General features: G+C 34.0%; 1 protein-coding gene across 1 annotated transcript; it reads right to left on the reverse strand.

The window, feature by feature from the left end:
- Nucleotides 1-1,204: 1,204 nt before the first annotated feature.
- LOC123698469 (acetylcholine receptor subunit alpha-like 2) lies at nt 1,205-19,863 on the reverse strand. The gene is made up of 8 exons (XM_045645104.1): nt 19,554-19,863; nt 11,509-11,553; nt 11,102-11,211; nt 6,785-6,965; nt 5,231-5,384; nt 3,131-3,701; nt 1,995-2,187; nt 1,205-1,613 (listed from the first exon to the last, which is right to left on the reverse strand). Exons 1-8 carry the CDS (start codon nt 19,734-19,736, stop codon nt 1,416-1,418), a joined length of 1,635 nt encoding a protein of 544 aa, XP_045501060.1. The 5' UTR covers nt 19,737-19,863; the 3' UTR covers nt 1,205-1,415.
- Between the last annotated feature and the right edge of the window lie 2,809 nt (nt 19,864-22,672).

Consider the following 22,672-nt stretch of genomic DNA (forward strand, 5'->3'; position numbering starts at 1 on the left):
ATATTATTAAAAAATCGGCGCGCGGCACAGCAATTTGAGCATGGTCTACTCGTCTCAACGGAGCGATAGCGTCTGATGTATGAAATAGAATTATGTTTTTAGCTCCCGGAACGTGCGATGCAAGATGATTTCTTGCGTAATTAAAAATATAGTAAGCGCCAAAAGTGTTTTATCGTGATTAAACCAAAACTATAAGTAATTACAAAAAAGTGGTCGGACAAAGTTCTCACAAATGTTTCAATATAATTGTTTATGAAAAAAAGAACATAATAGGCATTACCATGTCAAGTAAAAAACGTAAAAGTGTGAAATTTAGAGGTAACTTCGTGAATTTTTTCTATCGAGTCAATTTCAATATTTTATGTTTTTGATCTGACAGTATAATCGAAAATATCATCAAGTTTTACATATATTTTATTTTTTATATTTGGTCTTGAATATTACACGTATCAACTAAATGTTGATTGGTGATTTGACTTTATTCGCGTTCTTAACTACTGAACCAATTTGCATGAAATTTGGTATAGAGATATTTCGATACCCGAGAAAGGACATAGAACAGGTTTTATCCCGAAAACCCCAAGGGAACGGGAACTATGCGGGTTTTTCTTTGACTGCACGGGCGATGCCGCGGGTGGAAAGCTAGTTATTATTATAAGTCAACTTTATATAGTTTTTCAAATTTGATAAAAATCTGTGTTAACCGACGAGTCTTAGTTTAGTCTATGGAGGTCTTCAAGAAAAGAGTGAACAGGTACCTTCTAGGGAAGCGCGCTTCATCTTAGGTCACATATCAGCTTTCTATCAGGCGAGATCGTGGTCAAGCGCTTCCCTATCATACAAAAAAAAAATTAAGAAACAAAGTACTGCATAATTATGCAACTAATTAGTTGTGGTTTATTAGACGATTAATAAGAACGGTAAAAGATTTAACTGTAATTACATCTAATGTTATTACTACGAAGACCTTACCTTATAAAGAAGTTTATAAAACTCACAGCCCCTTTTGGCTTGGATGAATACATTATTCAAAACAAATTTCAAAAGCAAATAACCTATTTATGTAAAAAAATTGAACATCAATGTGCTTTTCAGCCTTATAATTTTGAGATTATGTTAAACATACTGTTTTAAACACAATGGAAACACTAGACGAGAACAAATCCTTTAATATTACATATTTCTATTAGCTGTATAGTGTATATCCTTTAGATTAATAATGAGCTTAATGGAAAAAGCGTAGACATATTTGCAGTTCTTCTTCGCTTAGGATCTTTGGCATAGAAAACCCTTTGTACTTATAAAGAACAACCTTAATGGAGTATTTACGCAACTGAAACATAATGATTGCTTATCCTATAGTTCTTGCTAGCAAGATATTCTTTAAGTTCTTCATTAGGGTATTCTTTATATAATTAAGAATCCCCACTATCGACAGGTAAGAACTGCTGTTGGGCTACAGAAGACAGCACCATATCTATTGGTTTAGTATCGTCGTAAAGAGATGGTGCTTCACACAGAATAGCGAACGTTCCAACTATGGACGCGATGGTGAATATCCAAAGAAACAGTCTGTCGAGAACCATTGCTACGAAGCCCCAGTCTTGATCTTCCTGTAGGAGAAATTATGAGTCATGTTATGGTATTTCCAAAATATTGTTATGGCATATTATTGGGGCATAGAGGCATGATCATCAGTTCAAATAAGCTCTGCTTATTGACACAAAAAGGAAATAATTTGAGAAATATGCAAATCAAATCATCAAAACGTCATCTACGTAAATTTTAAGTTATGTAATACGATCTTCAGAATCTACAATTTTGGCATATTCTTATTAAACTAAAACAAATTTACTAGTTTCGATTATTTTCTTACTAATTCTGTTTGAATTGGTAAAAATATAATCGACATGCCATGTACATATTAATATTATTTAAAATCTGCAATTATCATCCAAATTCCAACCAGACCACATATACCGACAAATACCCACCGCGTTAAACTCATCCTGTCGTTGCATGTGATGCTGTATGAACATAACATTATGTATCGCCTTCTCCAATTCGAACGGGTACTTCTTGCGCGGCGTGATGTCACTGAGCGAGTCGTCCAGACCAGACATAACAGAGGGGAGACCATTGTAACCGGCACCCAGACTTCCTAACGCACCGACCAGACCACTAAACCTGGTGGGATCACGCAAAAATTGTAAATTGTTGTAAAACGGTGTTTCGTAATATTATACTGCCTATAACCACAGTATTACCATATTTCCTACAGTATGGCGACGAATGTACTTGTGCAGAGAAACGGAGGGGAACTGGCGGGGGGTCGGGCGACGCGGGCCGCTTAATGCAATCACGCTGAGTTTGCATTAACTATCGCGAAAGGACGACGCAGTCGTATTTTTTGTGTAATAATTTTATTATACATAGGTACTTACATATTCTATTATGGCGCGCAAAAACTGTTCCGTTTACGGATGTAAATCTACATTGAAATCCCAGAAGGAAACAATATTTCAGAAAGATTGTATTAATTGTATCTGTTGAATTAAAATCAAAGCTATGTATATGTTGTCCTCATTATTTTCTAATCAGATTGTACATCCCAATGCGAATGCATTACTTAGTTAAATGGTATAATATACAATTAAGAACATCCAAAAATAAAGTGTCCACGTAAATAATATTTAGCAGTGCAATATCTGTAATTATATATTTATGAACAAATAATTACATCAGATTTAATAATCGCAATTATTTTGAATGTACATGAATAAATGATTTCATCATAATATTAATAATCACAATTGTTTTATTTCCCATTTGTTGCAACCCTAGCGTATTTTCGTGTGGCAGCGTAAGTACCTACGCTGGCGGCGGCATCGCGCGACATTAAAGGCGTTTCCTTACTGTAGGAAATAATATTGTAATACTGTGCTATAACTTAACACATTTATTTTCTGTAGATTATTATATATGTACACCAATAATTTAAAGAACAATACAATGTGTGTGAGTTATGAATAGAACTGTACTTTCGATATTAATCTCTTACCAATACGCAATACAATTAGGTGTTTAATTTTAAATTAAATGAAGGTGTAAATCTTAAACAAATGCATACCTATTCGTAGCAGTAGTAGAATGCAGTCCGTTGCAACCTCCAGGCAAGTGATGTCTCAAAGAATCAGGGCTGGATGCATTGGAATTGGTCCGTTCAACCGCCGCTAACGCATCCTTAAACTTATTCTTCTTTTTTCCACGACCAATAATCTTCTGAGCCGCTAAATCTCTCAACAAATCTTTTGGCACTCGCATTAGCAACAACTTTGGAAGCATCGTTATAAAGAACGTCCGAACCCAAGGCGCCATTTCATGCGTACTCGGCTTGCGATAGTGGACATTCAGAATTATTATAGTTATCACCACAGATAAGCCAACTAGTAACATCGTAAACAAGAGATATTTTCCCAACAAAGGCAGGGCTAGTGACGTCGACGGTATGATCTCAGATATGAGCAGGAAGAACATAGTTTGTGAGAGCAGGATGGAAATACTAAGGGCTATCTTTTCTCCGGAATCGGCGGGTAGATAGAAAACAAGAACGGACAGGTATGAAATGCCTACACACGGTACGATCAAGTTGACAGTGTAGAATAAGGTTTTCCTTCGTAGCGTTATGTTGAAGAATATATCTGGAACAAATTGTTATTTAAATTAAAATAGTACTTAAAGTTATTATAAAATATCTACTGTAAAATTAAAAAATTTACCCATTTTTGCAGAAATAAGATTTTTTAATTCATGTCTTCTTTCAGTGTTAAGTCCATAAATCGATAACATAATTATATCTTACAGTCTAAGTTTACACCGTAAGGTTTTTTTTAATATACTTAGCCCTAAATTCAGCAAAGACATCTCATTTTACTATCGCAAATATATCCTAATTGTATGTAAAACACATAAGTTATCTATTCAACTTTGTTCAGCAGGAAGATAAACGTACAAATGGCATAAATAAAACAGCATTTCATTCTTCCAACAATATAATTCACCTAATTTTCCGACATTCAAAAAATCCTCGCCAGATAAAAGCGTTTCAGACTCCATAATCACGCATTTTGTGTGTCCTTTCATTTCGGGAACGACTCTCCGAGGACTCGGGAACTTTTTTCGTTAATTTAAAAGCGAAATTTATTTTAAGAGTGACGATTTTTTATTAATTGACTTTACCACGTTTTTGGGTTGACTGTGAAATATGTTGTGCTTCTTTTTGATCAACCTATTGACGAATTTTGGTGAATTCACTTTAACGATATATATATATATCGAAGTTTATAAATTTCATCATATTAAATGTTCCCAAATTTTTATATTGAAATAATAAAAAAATGATTAGATAAAATGCAACGCAAACATTTCCCGATCCTGACAAAAACTAAATTAACGACCACGTAAATGAAACCTAAACGTAAAATCACATCTTTACTAATTAATTCCGCAATTCGAAAGCAAAGAAACACCAGACCAGCTAAGTCTAATCTCGGGGTGTAAATTGCGTCGACAACTCTTATCTCCTAAATAACCGTTCCAGGGTACCTCGAGCAGGTAACGCTTGTTTTGCTAATATCCACAAAGAGCACTTAGCCGAACGCCGCGTGAATACTGATAGGGCCACTGATTAATGTCAGTTGTTTGAGCTTAAAGGAAACGATAAATAAGCTACAGTTTCGGAATTGGAGATGCGGTTAGGTGTTGGTGTGGTATGTATTGAAAGTTTGGAATGTGAATTTTGTTCAGCGGTTGTTGGATATATGAATCTATGAATAAACCATGAAATGTTTGCCCCTAGAGTGTTACATCGTACTGTGTTTAATTTTCGAGATTTTACATGATATTATTTTCAGCATATTTTTCTGACAATAATGCAGTTTTTTATCTTTAGCAATGATGAATCTTCTAAAGCTACAACGTGACAACATCAGCTGATAACATTTTCATGGCTCAGTGACTAAATATTCGTATGCGGAAGTATGCTCTTCGATCACTTAGGGAAGTAAAATATTTATTATATTTAAATTTGAAGTCATTAAAATACCACTAAAATTACCTAATAAATAAAGTAATGCTAATCTATGGCCATACTGTGAGCCATATGACCCCATTGTAATTAAAGAACCCCCGTGACATTAAAAACTATATTCATAAATTTAAAATACATTACCTGGATATGGCTCTTGGCAGCACGGGTAATACCTCTCGTGTCTCTCAGCCGGCACTCCAAGGATGTCCCACTCCACAGAGGGATAGTATTCGCGCAAATCGATACCGACTTCCACCATATCACCTTTCTTTTGGTTGATGTGCTTTAAATCGATCTGGAACGAATTTGATACTGTTGCCGAAGGAGCATGTGTTTTGATGTGCTTGGTTAAAATGTCGAAGGTGTAAGTCCATTTAAAGATTTTCTTAGAAAACTGTTTCGACATAACATGCGACAAGATCGTAGCAGTTCTTCAAACTGATATTTATTGATGAAAATTAAAAAAAGAACTTTATTTGACCGCAACGTAAAAATAATAATAAAAAAAAAATTACAATTGATTTCTCACTCGTCGAGTAACTTCAAGTCCAAAAGTTCCTCGATCTAGCGTTTAAAGTTTGCATAAACATTTTACTAAAATAATCTGAACAAAACCATTCTAATAAAAGTATTTTTCTCTTTTATAGTGGTGGAGGTACATACTATCGATAGTTGCCTATGCCAAATATTATACGAGACACCAGTAAAATAATATGATCATGAAATTCCAACACCCCATTCGATTAAATCAGAATGAATATTGCAGGAGAAAATGTTATGTTAAACCATTTCACTATTATTGTCCATTTAATAGTCACAGATATTATAGAGTGCAATATCAAGAGGTCAAATTACATTACCATAAAGTAATGACTTAAGCCGGGTCGGTCGACAACTTGCTGCTAAATTCGGAACTTCCAATATAGCTAGCATACGAATACCTATAGTATATTTTGTTTGTATTACATTGCTTGGTGGTTCTGGAATAAGTATTTTCATTGGAAATAAAGGTAAAAGGCAAGGAGTAATGTATACCAAAGGTACAGGAAGGAACGAAGAAACGGTGATAAAAATATATTTTGATGGAAATTTGGTAAGTGTACACAAATTGATGGAATCATTCACATCCTTGTAAACTATTTTTGTGTTTTTTTTATGTTGGGGTTGTTGGAAAATCAACATGAAATTGTTAAAAAGGCTTCATATTATGAGACCATTTCTTATCATCTAATAATGTTTAAGGATCTACTATATGTAGGTACCTACAAACATCTTTGTAATTTTACATTCTGCAAATAAAGCAATTTGAATTTGAATTAGAATTTTGCGTCTTTAATTGTCTCATATCTGAACAATATCTAATATAATATATTATAAAGGCGAAAGTTTGTATGGATGTATGGATGTATGGATGTTTGTTACTATTTCACGTAAAAACTACTGAACCGATTACAATGAAATTTAGCACACATATGGAGGGTAACTTGGATTAGCACATAGGATAGTTTTTATCCCGGAAATCCCACGGGAACGGGAACTATGCGGGTTTTCCTTTGCAAACGCGGGCGAAGCCGCGGGCGGATATCTAGTTATATTATATTCTACTTTATCTTCTTCTCCTTGAAAGCACAACGACATTTTTATAGTCAATTTAAACAATTATTATTTATATTGTCAATTAAAACTACACAATACCTGATCACCATCATAGCTCCAGGAGCCGAACTTCAAGAAGCAAGTCTGTTGGTCAAAGGGAAAGTAGCGCACATCGATCTCACAAGATGACTTGAATATAGCTGGTGGGGTCCAAAGCACCTTGCCTGTGTGGTGGAGTACTGCTTTCGTCATGGTTGTCACCACGTATTCGCCGTCAGCACTAGTGAAATAAAGATTTTAATTTGTATTGTATAGTTTGGTAGGAAATTAAAATGTAGTGTTGTGATATTAGTAAAATCCAGTTGCTTTTTATAATTAAGCTAAATTTACAGGAAAAATGTTAAATAAAAAAAAATAATTTATTATTAAGGCCCAGTCGGTCAATTTTATTTTTGGACAATATGTAGCGATTCAGTCTAGCCTATGCTAAAGCAAAATAATTACATAACATCCAATCAATGTTATACCAGCATATGATTATGGCACAACTTCACAAATCTGCAAAACTGAGTAAAATCTACCTATACTATACAACCATTTATGACGACGACGCGGTTGACGCAGTGGTAAAGTAACTGCCTACTGAGCCGACGGTCCCGGATTCGATCCCCGGTCAGGCAAATATTTGTATGATAAACTCATTTATTTGTTCTTGGGCCTGGGTGTTATTATCTATATATGTATTTATTAAATATTATATTTATCGTCGCCTAGTACCCACAACACAAGCCTTAATTGAGCTTACTGTGGGACTAGGTCGATTTGTGTAATAATGTCCTATAATATTTATTTATTTATTTATACCTTCAATATATAAACGTAGAAACAAATCAATCCAACCTCACGCCCACCTCAAAACCATTTAAGGTAACGTAAAAGCCGTAACACGTAAAGTTAATTGATAATATCGACAAGAAACGTCGGCGAATGATACATCATGTTATGTCAGAACCGACCGGTGGCCGATTAATCATAGCGTAGAATGGGTTAGAAGACGCATGTGCGACCAATCTTACGCTTCATGTGTTTGCCGCCTAATTCTTAGATGGAAGAGGTGTGCGAAGGAATATCAACTTTGTGTGTGTGGGCGTAGGTTTAAATTTAGATCGTAGAAATTAAATAGTGTAATAGTAGTTGTCCTTTAACATTTGTCTCATAGCAGTTATGAGACGGATGCTATAAACAGTTAGGAATCCAGGATATTTTGTGATACATCAGCAACGGATAAAGGAGAATCAGGTGAAGAAACCTATTTAATCAATTAGTGGGTAGGTATCAAAAAGTTCAATTTAATGGTGGATTCACCTAAATTCGCACTGGAAGCATCACAAGTAATATCTGCGCTTATGCGCTCCATATGCTGTTGCAGTAATACGAATCTAATATCCTTCTACATTTTTACGCAACTGCTTATTGCTGGATATTACACGTTACATACGTCCGCGTTTACGTGCGACCTACCATCTCACGGGTATATAGCCATGGTGGCAGGAACCTCACTATAATGTATTAACGTGTATTGTAAGGGTCATGGGCCACGTTAAATAACGATTATCAGTATCCTGAAGGAAATTAAAAGAGAAGAGACATTGATGATTCTTGGTCGCGGAAAAGGTATTTGTAATCGGTGTAATTCAATAATGAAAAATAAGTCAGATCAGTTGTAGCATCGGTAGCAAAACTTTACCATTGATTGTTATCTAATAACGTTGAAAATCATAATATGAACTGCTGCGTTCAACTCACAAATAATAGAAACGTAGGCTCATATAATACTTTATATATAAAAATCATGATTTATATAAAAAAGATCAGAGAGCAAAGTATACACGAAGAAAAATAAATTTAAGCACTGTAACAGACCTACAATTCAAGCCAAACGTACTAAGCTAGACTAGCGTATTATATCAAGCTAAGATATAAATTCGGTGCCTATAAAATGCAAGTAGCCCAAAGATGAGGTCGGGGGAAATAACGAAAAGATTTATATCTTCAGGAATTCTCCTTCTAAATATTTACATCGGAATTTTTCCTATTTTCTCGTGTAAGCATGACCCGAATCAACCGGATAGCTATTGGGAATTTAAATTTACTTTTATTGATATTATGTTTTATGGTTACATGACAATATGCGGTTTCATTCATTTCTGTTTTCGAGGTTATTAAGATAGCAATCAGTTGAAATATTTTAGAGCAAGAAATTTGGCTAGATTTTGGTATGCAAATGCATAATAATAAGGAATTTGTGCAAATGACGAGAAGTGTCGCAATCTGGAACTATTAAAAGATCAATAAACGTTATTGCCGCTATTATTACACAGTTTCTGTTTGTCTTCCTTTTATCCGTTTTGCCCACCTTTTTCTATAGAGTATAAAATTAAAAACAAAAACATTACAAATAATTGTTGTTAGAAGCACATTACGATACGACATTACAATATATAAGTCATTCTAATTCTACTTAGTACTTCGAAATTCAATTATTATAATTTTATGTACTTTGATCGTGAAAAAAAGCCAACCTTTCTAGCCAAATAATTTCGTGTGTCCGATTCATACAACTAAATATTTTACAGGTTTACCCGACTCCTACATTCCCGATCACCATGGTTCGCTTGCTATTCAAAAGAGCAATCTCACAGATAAATGATAATGCTAGTGTCAATGGGCAATAAACGCTAAGCTCACATAATTCAGCGCGTGTCGCTCTCAGTATATCATTTGTCGGATGCGGATACAGCGAAATATCCGCACTACGTACTTCCCGCGTTTTTAATGGATTTTGTGCGCCATTTCCAAATTAGGCTGCTTTTTTATAGACGCATATATCTATACTAATATTATAAAGCTGAAGAGTTTGTTTGTTTGAATGCGCTAATCTCAGGAATTACTGGTCCGATTTGAAAAATTTACACCCAGGAATAAGCAAAACAAAGTTTCATGATATTACTGACTGAGTAATAATAATTGTATCAAAATTCATATGGTCATTCATTACATCTTTTACCTCAAATTCCATTCTACATAATCATACAAATGCCTCAATTAATTGAATGAATTGTGAATGTAAACGTAACCTCAGATGACCTTATGACACCTTCAAACCCTCCGAGTCAATACATAATATTTCCTGAGCGTAACCGTGCTGCATTGCGTACTCTGTGACGTCACGCTGACGTCACACCATTTAGAATTTATGAATGGACGAGTGTTGTGCTTTGCCGCGCTTTGCTAACCGGATCATTTGGTAGATTATTTTACAGTTGTTGAACATGATATTTTGTGGTTTGTTTGTTATAGTATGTGTGATGCGAGCTGTGTTTTATTAAATTAGCAGTTGTAGTGTCACATTAATACTTTAAAGTTGTATTGTTACTTACCTATTTTCAATGATGAAAGGTTGAAGAAGAAAGAAGAAGAAAGAAAGAAAGAATCTATCTTTCTTATTTTCTTCTTCTATGAAAGGTTGGTTTTCTACCTACATGAATAATATCATTTTTATCATAAAATCTAATAATTGAAATTGGGTCTGTTGTTCATAATTAATAATTATAGATTAAAATTAAGAAAGTATTATTTCATTCATTGACTCCAATTAAAATTACTTACTTACTAGAATACGACTTCAACTGAACAAACTTAACAGTCAAGATAATCAACATTTAATTCCATGTCCCAAGGCAAACCAACAGATCTTACAAGCCAGAAACACAGTGCATAAATTAATAAGCAATTCCTATAAACAGGCCCAATGCATCCGCCGGAGTTAGCAACTAATTGGTTTATAACAGCGCTGAACTTCTGGCGAACATTCATTATGACATTAGCCTGTTCTAAATTGCATTGTGCCGTCCAACTCGCAATATTGGTGTATACTTGATGAAGTGTAAAAGGACTTGGATGTGTTATGCAATATATTAGCAGGAAGAGCACAGTTACGTTGTAAATTTTATATTATGCGAGCGTGACGCTGTGAGATGTCCGCGATTTAAAATTCAATAGGTAATGATACAAGAAGAACGTGTGACGTGAATTATTATCATTGCAGTAATGATTATTATTATGCTCGGTAACCTTATCTTCAACCAAGTAATATTTCATTAAATTAAAACATATTGTTTTATTTTCTTTGTTCTTATATCTTCTCTTTTAATAACTAACCTTTCATTTCTTCATCTTCTTCTTCTTCTATTCTTTCAGAATCAAATTTAAAAATAAAACATAATGATGCTACTACAGGATGTTCCATCAAATTGCTCTATACACTAAAACCGGATATACACTATATACAGGATGTTCAACAGAATTTGCAAACAAAATTACGCAACACAACTCAAGAACAGGCATCACACTCACTTATTATACAGCACTATATCTGGCAGCCAAATGTGTTCCGACGGCACATAAAGCTCCTTCTGCCCGCCGTACTCCAGCGGGTCCCATTTGAATTTGTGATCTTCCCATTCCTGCAACAATTGTACCCTCATTAAACGGCCAGTACCTACGCAAACGGAATTTTTAGGTATAAGCGTTAATGGTTATTGTTATGATACGGTTTATCTATTGATTATAAATTGCGATGGTGAATATTTTAACATTTACGATGTTAAAATTAAATGGGTACTGCATTCTTTGTAATAAGCATGTAGCTGCTATGTTTTGTATGACTAAGACATAAGAGTATATACAACATTAAAAATATTATTGACCACAAGTAGAAGTATCCACTTATATTTATAATAATTATAATCAAATTAACTTACATGTTCCAGCCAAACGTTCGTTGTCAAAATCTGATCTTTAAGATTCTGAAACAAATAGAAAAAGATCTATCGTTATTATAACATCACAAATGTTGCTTACTAAATTTCGAATACTTTATTGAAAAATTGAAATTAAAACAGCCTTTACTAAACCTACGCTTAATCCAATTAAATTATTATTGAAAAAGTATAAGGAATTTTATAATCGGGTAACACCTTCAATACCAAACTGAACCGAACGGTTGGAAAATGAATGACTTTTAATGTATAAGAATATTATTTTAATTCTTTATAAAGCTAATGGTCTCTGCTCCCTGCCCAAACATAGCGCAGTGATACGAAAAAATTCGTAGAAAAACTGGCCCGATAAAATTTAACAACGCTACAAAAGTAGGTTACTTAACTCGGTCGCATTTATGGCATTCTACTTCCCTGCTATAGAGCAATCGATCCCAATTCTTGGGCTCGGGCCAAATATCCCCCGGGCCATCAAAATTAATATAAACATAGCTAAATAACGGATTACCCACTGGATAGGGATTAATGTAATGAGATAAGAGGAAACGCTATGTAGGGACTGAAGAAATTGCTAGACACACTAGGTACGTTGAAATTTTGAATTTGTATAAGTATTTGAACAAAATATAGACAGCCAAGAGGGCATTCGACGAGATACAACTCGAAGTAAACATGCAAATTACCTTATTGCATACTTCCATTCAATTCCTAATTATTATGAAAAGAAGTTCTAACATATATAATAAATATTATGTAGAGAGCAGTTGGTTAAGTAATAGCGTCAGATTTGTATTAGATGGTGGACAAATTAAGTTTCATTGATAGGAACGTCATTAAAAATAATAAAGGGTAAAACACAAGAGAGAGAGTCTGCTCGTATGTCCTAAATAAAGCGAGACAAACAACCGACAGACTGATGTTATTCGAATAGTCCGTACTTTTAACTTGTCCAGTACTTGTAGACTTCTTGGAACTTTCTTCTTAATTGTACATTGAATATCTATTCATTGGAAATATCTATTTATTTTCCCACCCGTATTTTATCTGTACTTTTTATCTAGAAATCGTGCATTATTAAACCCTTCAAAATCTTACTTTACTAGAGCAATCAAGCTGTCCGCAAATTTTGTATTTAGATGTTTGTGCTTATTTTATTTTTATTTATTTACTGTCAAAAGAAATTTAAATGGCTCATAGATAAACTGAAAAATAGAATTGTAATAAGTACATAATCCACACAGAGCGAGCAGCCGCGTGAGGAAATTTCTGCACGAAACAAGTCAGTGTGGACCCGCCTATGTTATTTTATTTTATCCTATCCATAATTCTCACTAAGTAACGCCACTAAACTCTATCAGAAAATTTCAAATCCAATTTTCCCAAGCTAATTTCAAATTATTAACCAAATGAGCTCCGTGAAAGGCAATTTTAGAAGCAAGAAAGAATATAAAATTTTACAACGTCCATACATCCAGGGGCGGACAGTGATACATTTTGAACTACAATATTAATGGTGGCTGCAACGAGCACCAGATGGCCGCTTGTCAGGTTGTTAAGTAAGCGTTTTGAGGGAAATCACGTTACTCAATGTACGTATATTTAATCCGTGATAATGCCTGAGCGGAAATTAAAAAGTGCTGTTATAAAATTGAAAGAACTTAATGAATAAGGATTAGGCTCGTCTTATTGATTAACAAACACTTATGAGGATGCATGTCTGTTAATGTTTTGAACCGATTACAATGAAATTTGGTTTGTAGGTAGCTGAAGACCCAGAATAATACATAAGCTACTTTTTATCCCGGAAATACCACATCAACGGGAACTATGCGGGTTTTTCTTTGAAAACGCGTGCAGATTTTTGTATAACAGAAGATACATTTATTATTATACACCTGCTTTATTTATCGGTGATGATCAACTTCATATGCTGCATGAGATTTTGACTTTTTTATTAGTTTCCAATAAGATCGACCAGTCTTTTCGATTAATAACCCGCATGATCCGCATGATAGGAGGAGAAAAGGAGACTACTGCATTAGAAATCAATAAAGAATTCATAGCACACTCATGTACACAATAAATTTTTACGTCTCATAATTTACAGCTTTTTTATACACTGCGGAATGCGGATGTATCAAAGGAATTGCTTGTACATTTTTTTTTTAATTTTACTATTGGATCGTGGTTATTGGACACATGTAGTTTTTGGCTGAGAGATCAGAGAGTATTAACAAGAAGAAGAAAAAATTTTGTAGGCTTATAGTCATCCATATATGTTTTTAAGAGAAGCAAAAGGGAACATTGAGTTAAAGATTGCTTTACGCTGTGTCTATGCATGTGCAATTTTGTACCTGAGCCAAATAAAACAGATATAAAACAGATATTTGATGACGAAGTGACATTTTATAAAAAATTTGGTGGGCCAATATTTTTTTAATAAATGTAGGTACCTTAGGACGTTTATGTTCTCGCGGCCTCATTTTAGGTTAGTTTTCTTTGACATGTGCACGTCATAGAAATATATTAATGTTGTGTCAGCATTTCACAACGTGTTTCAACTCCGTACGTAAATCGTCACCTAATAACATATCTTTATTTGTTGCGGTTGTTTGTGGTTTCAATAATTAGTTCACTTGATTGTGGACTGTGGTTAATGCTTTGTGAATGCTTTTTCCCATTTATGGATTTTTTATTGAATTTAACTGTGTGTTTTAAACGGATTCCTAATGCCCTTTTAAGAGTATGAGATCGAATGATATGTTTTTAAGGCACCTCTTTTACATGGTAAATATTACAGAATGCTAAATAGCTATGGCTTCTTTGATACATACCTACTTTTGAAAGTATGTATAATATACAATGTACATACAGTGGTGGTCACATAATTAAAGACACCCTCCAATTGACCATAAAATATTTACATTAGGAAGTACAATTATCTGAAAAAGGTATTTAATCTACTATTATTTTTATTAAACCATACAAGACAATATGTTCTTTAAAATGAGGGACAAAAAATAGTTATATTCCTTGTTAGTTTCGACACTTGCTCTCTGTGGAAATGTAACACAAACTTTGTTAACGTACGTATAGCTGGCCACTTAATTAAAGACAACAAGAAATGAGTTACAATTTTTTATAAATAAAAAGAAACAGCATTGTGCTTTACTTCTTTTTGTCGCGTAATTTCATAAATCGTTGACACTATAATTTTTTTGGTTATTTTTAACTTTTAAAATTAAAATTCATACGTTTAATAGTTTTAATATCAATTACTATGGTTAAAAACAAAAGTTGCGACTCCTCCGCAAGAAAAAATATTTCTAACTTCCATGATAATTAAACTGTTTCAAGGATATGGTTATGAATGCTATAAAATATGTCAAGATATTTGATCAAGATTTCAGAGATATTTCGGTCGTGTGGAACAACGACCGCAAACGTACTCAGAAAAGCAAAATCAAGTGAAACTACTCGGCCGAAAGATTCAAAAATGGTGTTGTTGGCTAAAAAGATCCATTTAATGGGTCGGAACTGATACAGTTCAGAGTTGTATGGTGCAGCAGGCTTGAAGGGGGGTCTGCAAGCACAATTAGACGGAGACTGTGTGAGGAAAACTTGCACTGAAGAGTATCTCGGAAAGTACCACTTTTGAAAAAACAAAATGTGAAGGCAAGATTTCACTTTGCTACAAAATACGAACACTGGACTGAACGAGAATGGAAACATGTGCTGTTTCTGCATGAAACTAAGATTAATATGATTAATTCTGTCAGAAAACAATATGTAAGACGCCATCTCAATAAGGAAATGGATCCAAGATACTCTAAAAAGTAGTCATACATGGGGGTGGAAATATCAAAGTGTGGCGCTGTTTTTCTGGACTTGGTGTTGGACCTGTCAAAAAGACAGAAGGCAACATGGATAAATTCCAGTACAAGTATATTTTAGAGCAATCCATGCTGCCCTATGCAGAGGAAAATTTACCTGTTGTTTGGACTTTTCAACACGATAATGATCCCAAGCACACAGCAAAAGTAGCGAAGTGCTTGTTAAGGAACAAATCTGTAACTGTTTTGGATTGGCCCCCTCACAGTCCGGATTCAAATCCGATCAAAAACTTATAAAATCAAGAAAGAAAGTAGTCGCGGCAAAGCGATCATCAAACGTCGACTAACTTTGCAAAACATTTTCGAAGAATGTAACCAATTTAGTGATGCAACTTGAACAAAATTAGTTGCTTCCATGCCCAAGAGATGTAAACCGTCATTACTGCCAAAGGACATGCAACCAAATATTGAAAAGTGTACAAATGTTTTGTAAATACGTCAGGTATTTTGTGTTGTAAAAATAATCTCATTAAAATAATATTTTTTTTATATTTCATACAAGCGAGTCTAATGTCTTTAATTATATGGCCAGACCTTTGTTAGGTTAAAACTGCTAGTAGTAAGGATGAACCGAATAAAATCTAACAAACTGACAAGTTTTGTAAATAAAATTTAGTTTAGCATTAGACAACACATACCTGAATATTTTAAAATTATTTAACAAATTCCATTGGTAGTGTAAAAAAAAAAATGTTGAGAGAAGTGTCTTGGGTAGTATAAAATTTTCTTAGTGTCTTTAATTATGTGACCACCACTGTACATAAAAATCGACATACATAATTATTGTATTTTAAGTGTTTAAATGTAAAAGAGAAAATTTCTACTTATTTTACGCTGTAAATGATAGTCTAATACTCTCAAGACTTGCTGTTCCGTAGTTACAAATACCCTTTCAAACCTCTGCTGCTCAGCTTGAGCAGGGGGGGGGGGGTTACCTGCAGCTCATCATACTTCTATTTCAAAGCAAAGTTGGGACAAGCAGCTAGTCTACAATAAACGTCAAAGTCAACGCACTCAACCGGTTAACCGATACAATCAGCTCCAAACACACTCAGAATAAGAGCCACCTCGTTACCAAACAAACAATTAAGCCAACTTCAATCAGTAGAGTACCATTGAACATCTTGACTTGATCTTCAGTCCCTTAATTGTTTTGTTTTGCGGACGTATTTGAATAAATTGGACCTTCGTACTTAAGGTTTTATGGAATTCTTTATAGGTCGTAGGTAGCCATGGCCAACATTGAGTTTTTGCTCCTCCATGCCTTCAACTTTTTTTTTGTCAATAGGTATACCTATTAGGTAAAGTAATATGGCTTATATTTGTAAATGCAAAAGTAGGTAGTACTGTGTCTTCATTATAATATGATCACGTCTGAATGATTTTTGATGAATTTTCATAGGAATAAGAAACTTGCATTTCTTTTGTTATAAAAAATTAAGTATCCTTAAAATTTGCCTTTAGCCTACCTATTTGCACTACGCAAATAGGCTAAAAGTTGTCAAAATTCTCAGTTTCAGTCGATTACGCTCTTTTTGCTTCACTTAGTTTAAAATATTAAGGAAGCTAGAATATCTGTAAAAAAACTTATTATCCTCTTTATTACGGAATTGCTAAACATTTTCCTGGATTATTTAACCGAACCAAACATTTCAGGGAATCAAAGCGCGTCTATACTCTATATGCGACGTCACATCGCCTCCCATAAATAATAGCAAAACATTCACAGGAAAAACACTAACATCGCTGTCATAAGAGAAATATTTACATTCAAACAACGTCACAGTTACAGGTACTCGGAATGTTAAGTTAACACGAAGAATGTTAACTATGGCACAAAGAGACCCTTTCAAAGTGACGGTTTATTTCAGTGTCTGCGTCATACATATTAAAGAGCATGTACATTTTGTGCCGTGGAGATGCGAAAGTGAATTTCGTATGGGAATTGTAAACTGAAGTTGGTTATGCTTTTATAGTCTACTATGTTTCCGCCCGCGGCTTCGCCCGCGCAGTCAAAGAAAAAACCCGCATACTTCCCATTCCCGTGGGATTTCCTTGATTGTGTCATTTTCCCGGGATAAAAAGTAGCCTATGTCCTTTTTCGGGTATCAAAATATCTCTATACCAAATTTCATGAAAAATGGTTCAGTAGTTAATGCGTGATTGAGTAACAGACAGACAGACAGAGTTACTTTCGTATTTATAATATTAGTATGGATTATGGATGGTTGCGAAATAAATATCGACAGTTAAGCGTCAATGAGGTATTTTTAACTCGGATATATTTATGTAGGTATTTACGAAGGTCCATCAATAATAATAATTGTTACTTATAAGTATGTATCTTTCTCATTATGCAATTACAGTAAGTTTTATAATTTATATGTGTCGTGGTCATATCGTAGATTTGATCATTTCATGATATGAGTGGCCATTTCACGAAATGGTCGCATATCGTGAAATGGCCAATTTAGTTTGGCCACATCATGATGTGGTTTGGGCAGATCAATGATAAGAAATCGTTTCACGATATGGCCAATTAACGCACGGTTTTTTCATGAAATGACCAAACTTATTTGATCATATCGTAAAATAGTTACATTAATCGTTGGTAGAGGCGCTGCAAGCTCTGTGTTTATGTGATAAGATGGCGGCCGCTGGCGAAAATTAAATTATTCGCAGTTAAAAACTTCATAATTCGTTTAATAACAATATTATGAAGAAAGTCATAGCAAAGAATTTACGACGAAGAGGTACGAGTACTATGGAAAATGTGGATATCTTATATGTATTTAAGAAAAAATGCGACTTAAATAAAATAATTTAAGAAACTACTACTATATTATTATAATTGTTTGTTTTTTAAAAAGCGATCCGCTTCTGGCACTCGCCGGCCGCTGCCGCGGCACGCTCGCTTTGCTCGCTCGGCTCGTGCGTTGTTTATCAAAGTATAACCTAACCTAACCTAATTGTTTTCTATTGCAAAAACGATTCGCTTCTGGCATTCGCCGGCCGCTGCCGCGGCACTAACTTAAATGACATTAAACAAATTTTTAGAATATAGTTATTCTGAAATTTTTTAATATTATATGGACTCTTTATATTTTATACGATCTGGCCAAATGTGGATGACCAAATCGTGAAACGTTGACGATTTAACGATCTGATCAAACTATGTTGGCCATTTCACGATATGCGACCATTTCGTGAAATGGCCACTCATATCATGAAATGATCAAATCTACGATATGACCACGACATATGCACAAAGATTAAAATAGGAACACGAAAAAATTAGGAATATAAAATTATGAAAATCATGGTTAGTGATGAATAATCGTGTTCAACGCCACTGCCGCCGGATATAGTTATAGTAGGTATTACATCAATATTACTATCTATTCGAAGAATATATGCAAGGATGTGGTCCTATCTTGTAAAATCTTTTTATCTAATACCTACCTACATAAAATTCTCGTGTCACAATGTTAGTTACCATACTCCTCCGAAACGGCTGGAATGATTTTCATGAAATTTTCTGTGCATATCGGGTAGGTCTGAGACTCGGCCAACATTTAGTTTTCACACCTCTAAGTGATAAGAGTGAGGCAGAACAACGTTTGCCGGGACAGCTAGTAGATTTATAAAAATGAACCCCTGTTTTCCACGGTCGCGGCATCACGCGTGAACAGCTGGGCTGATTTCGGTAATTATACTTTTGTTGTTTTTGATATTATCAGTAGAATATGAATACCTATATCTAATGAAGGAGGAACTAAAGAAATTTGCGCCAGAAATTAATGGCTCTTTAGACATGTGTTTGCCTTTCCGTCGGGTCAGTTAGTTTTTATAGAGATAGATAAGATCATCGAAAGTCTTGTAACAATCTATGAAGTACTTACTATTCCTTATTTAAAAATTAACTTATAACAATAATTATAAACTATCAATAATCATTAATAACAATTATTAATAATATTGGTACGTACCTATATCGTGCAAATTATTGATTAAGAAAAAAACTACGCAACAAATTCAAATTTAGAATCAATAATATTATTAGGTTGTTCTCTAAGGTTGTTCTATACAATGTTTCGAATCTATTCTGTATATAGGTAATTAAAAAAAACTTACCAAATCAATCAGTTGTGACAGCCTCAAGCCGAGTTTCACCAACACTGTGTTGTTGTTTTTATCAACGGGTCGTATCAGTCTATTATAATTACTAAGCAAATCGTCATACAGTCTTTTGGCATCTGGATTTGCAAAAACATCACCCGCGATGAACGAAAACAATGTTATTAAAACGAACTTCATGTTTAATGTTCACTGCTACACCATTATTAAACAATACATAATGTATTAACTAAATCTTATGTTAATATTGTCGCAAAAATGCGAATTACGATTATTTTTTAAGAAAATTGACAGCTCCACCCGCGAAGCGTGCGCGACGTCAGCGCCTCTACTGGAAGTTTTTGGAACCAAAACGTGTTGCACTGCGCGCGCCGACTTCGGACTTTGAGGATTTGAAGTGGGCACAGAATATACATAGATGCAAATAATTTTATTATTTTGATCTTCGTGGATAGAATTATAGTTGTAAGTTATTTAAGAACATTAAGTCCAGTTTTTTTTAATGTTCGAAGTAGGTAGAATACGATATCTTAATATATATAAATCTCGTGTCACAATGTTTGTCCTCAATGGACTCCTAAACCACTTAACCGATTATAATAAAATTCGCACACCATGTGCAGTTCGATCCAACTTGAGAGATAGGATAGTTTAAATCTCAAATCGTTTTTAGAGAAAGCGGGCGAAGCCGCGGGCGGTAAGCTAGTAATAATATAAAGGATTAAAAAACAAACAATGTGATATTCATTTATTATTCAATTTTATTTTTAATTCGTTAAAAATTCGAAACATGAATATTTAACTACCTACATTATCTGTCACTATCATGTAAGTTTGGCGGGAAAACAATAATTTTCCGCGCGAAAGTTTTTGTAATTAAATTTCGAAAACTGTCAAAATAGCACACATATTTTTGTAGTCGAATACATTATTTATGTTTGTATCCCGGATCGATGCGTAATACGCAGGCGCGATGGTATTCATTTCGCAATTTTAGTGCGTGTCGAGTTTCTCATAGTTGATAATAGATGGCGTTTGGCGTATTGGACAATTAATTTTGGCATTAGAAGCTTAGCTAGTTTAGCATACGCAAATAGTCTGCGGCCATTTGAATAACAAATGTGTAGTTATGTGACAGTAATTATTTCGTTAATTACGGTTTGTCTATTAATAAGTAAATTGCAGGATAGTAGCACTGCATTTTGCAATCGAAACATGTAAAATTTAAATTATTTAAAAAAGTTATTAATTAATTACGAAACATTAACACTTTTTTTCTGTAAAGTAAGAACTGAAATATTTTCATAAGCATAATATCTATCATCCTTTAAAGGAATCATCTATCATACAGCTTTATTCTATCAACTGGTCCCAAATTGTATTTCAAAAGCATACCTACCAACGAACGACAAAGTTACATGACTCATTGATGAACTATTAAATTGAGTGCAGCTTTTGACCGAGCATGCAGTTCTTGAGGGAATACTTTGTCAAGTATCGAAGTACCCACAAATTCTGCAAAGGCAAGCGTGTTTAAAATTAAAAATTTTATAGTTTCACATAAACGTCTTGGATTTTGTTACGTTCGGATCAGATCTCGAAAGGTTTGACGATAATGCGGACATAAAACGCGGGCTCCGACTTAAACGAAAAAGTTTTCGCATTTTTCAAATCTCGGAATTGTCGGGTTTTGTCCTCAGCCCCGTGAATCTTGTTATTGACTTCTTGTCACTTCGGACGATTTAGTTTTTAGTGTTATAAGCACTTTCATTTGTACTTATCTGTTCTATGTTCCAATTGTAAAATAAACTATACGTGGCAAAAAAACGAAGTATACTTGCATCGAAATTTTGAACCGTTGTATTGTTATGGTGTAAAGCGCATTAAAAACGGATATGTTGCCATCGAACCTCTGCCAAAAGTTAGTAAATTTCGCAGTAAGGGAGCAAGCAAGGATGCAAAAAGCTATTGATAAAAACATAACAGCTAAAATATAACATATTAAAACTAAAAACAAAGCGAAATACAAATAATACATACATTAAAAGCAGCAAACGTTGCCCGTTGCACTTTAAACCCGTTTTAGCTTCTAGCCCGTACTTACTTCATTAAAAGATAATCACTACGAGTTCGCAGTTAACGGTAGTTTATCTCAATTTGATTCCGCAATTAACAGTCGTTTGGGAAAATGTCTTGTATCCTAGGTATCCTTACTGCAATGCAGTGCGATGTAACAACGCTTTTTGAATTATGTATGAAACTGGAATGTCATATTAGCGTAGGAGCTGGTTGATTATTTCGGTCTTTGTTAATTTGTACACTTATCCTACTTTATATCTTATTCTACTATACTACTAATGTAAACGTGAAATTTTTGAAATATGGAGGAGGATTGCATTTGCTCGTGGGTTCGTCTGCGAGTGAAGCCACGCTGTATAGCTGGGGGAAAATTATCTTAAAATGAGATTTTGGAAAATTTATTCGTAATCATGTTATAAATGATAAAGTTATTATAAATATTATGTTTGACTATGTGTCTGTGTACGCGATTAGTCTATAATGATTTGAGTTCATAGTGCATATTTAAAAGTATGGCCACAGTGTACGTTTAGTCTAATGATACAAAAGTAATTTTTTCTCGCAATAATTAATATGCCCGAAAGGGAAAGCATACTAAGTTAAGCTGTTTATAGGTACTTTCTTACAATGTAATAATTTTATATTTTGACACATTTAAGGACTTCTAAAGTACTTTAAAGTCGCTTCGAGAATTTTCACGATTTATTAAAATGCTCGTAAAGTTCCTCGACCGAGTTTTACGTACACTATTTGAGATTTCATTTTAAACACATTTCATTCGAGAAATCATTTCAACCTTACAAGTTTATACTATTTTACTCACAGTTGCTCTGTGATTCATGTTCTGTGACATTTAAAGGTTTCATTTATTCTTTGTTTGTGTTAGTTCTTATTCGGTTATATTTTGTTCTGGAAAAACAAGGATACGTTTTTACGTTAAAATGTTTGATCTTTAACTAAACAACATTAATAAAATTATTTTACCGGTCCAATTCAAGAAAAACAACAACAATACACAGCAATCTCTCGGCCTATAT

Source organism: Colias croceus, chromosome 16 (assembly GCF_905220415.1).
Source record: "Colias croceus chromosome 16, ilColCroc2.1".
In the NCBI taxonomy this organism is placed as follows: domain Eukaryota; kingdom Metazoa; phylum Arthropoda; class Insecta; order Lepidoptera; family Pieridae; genus Colias; species Colias croceus.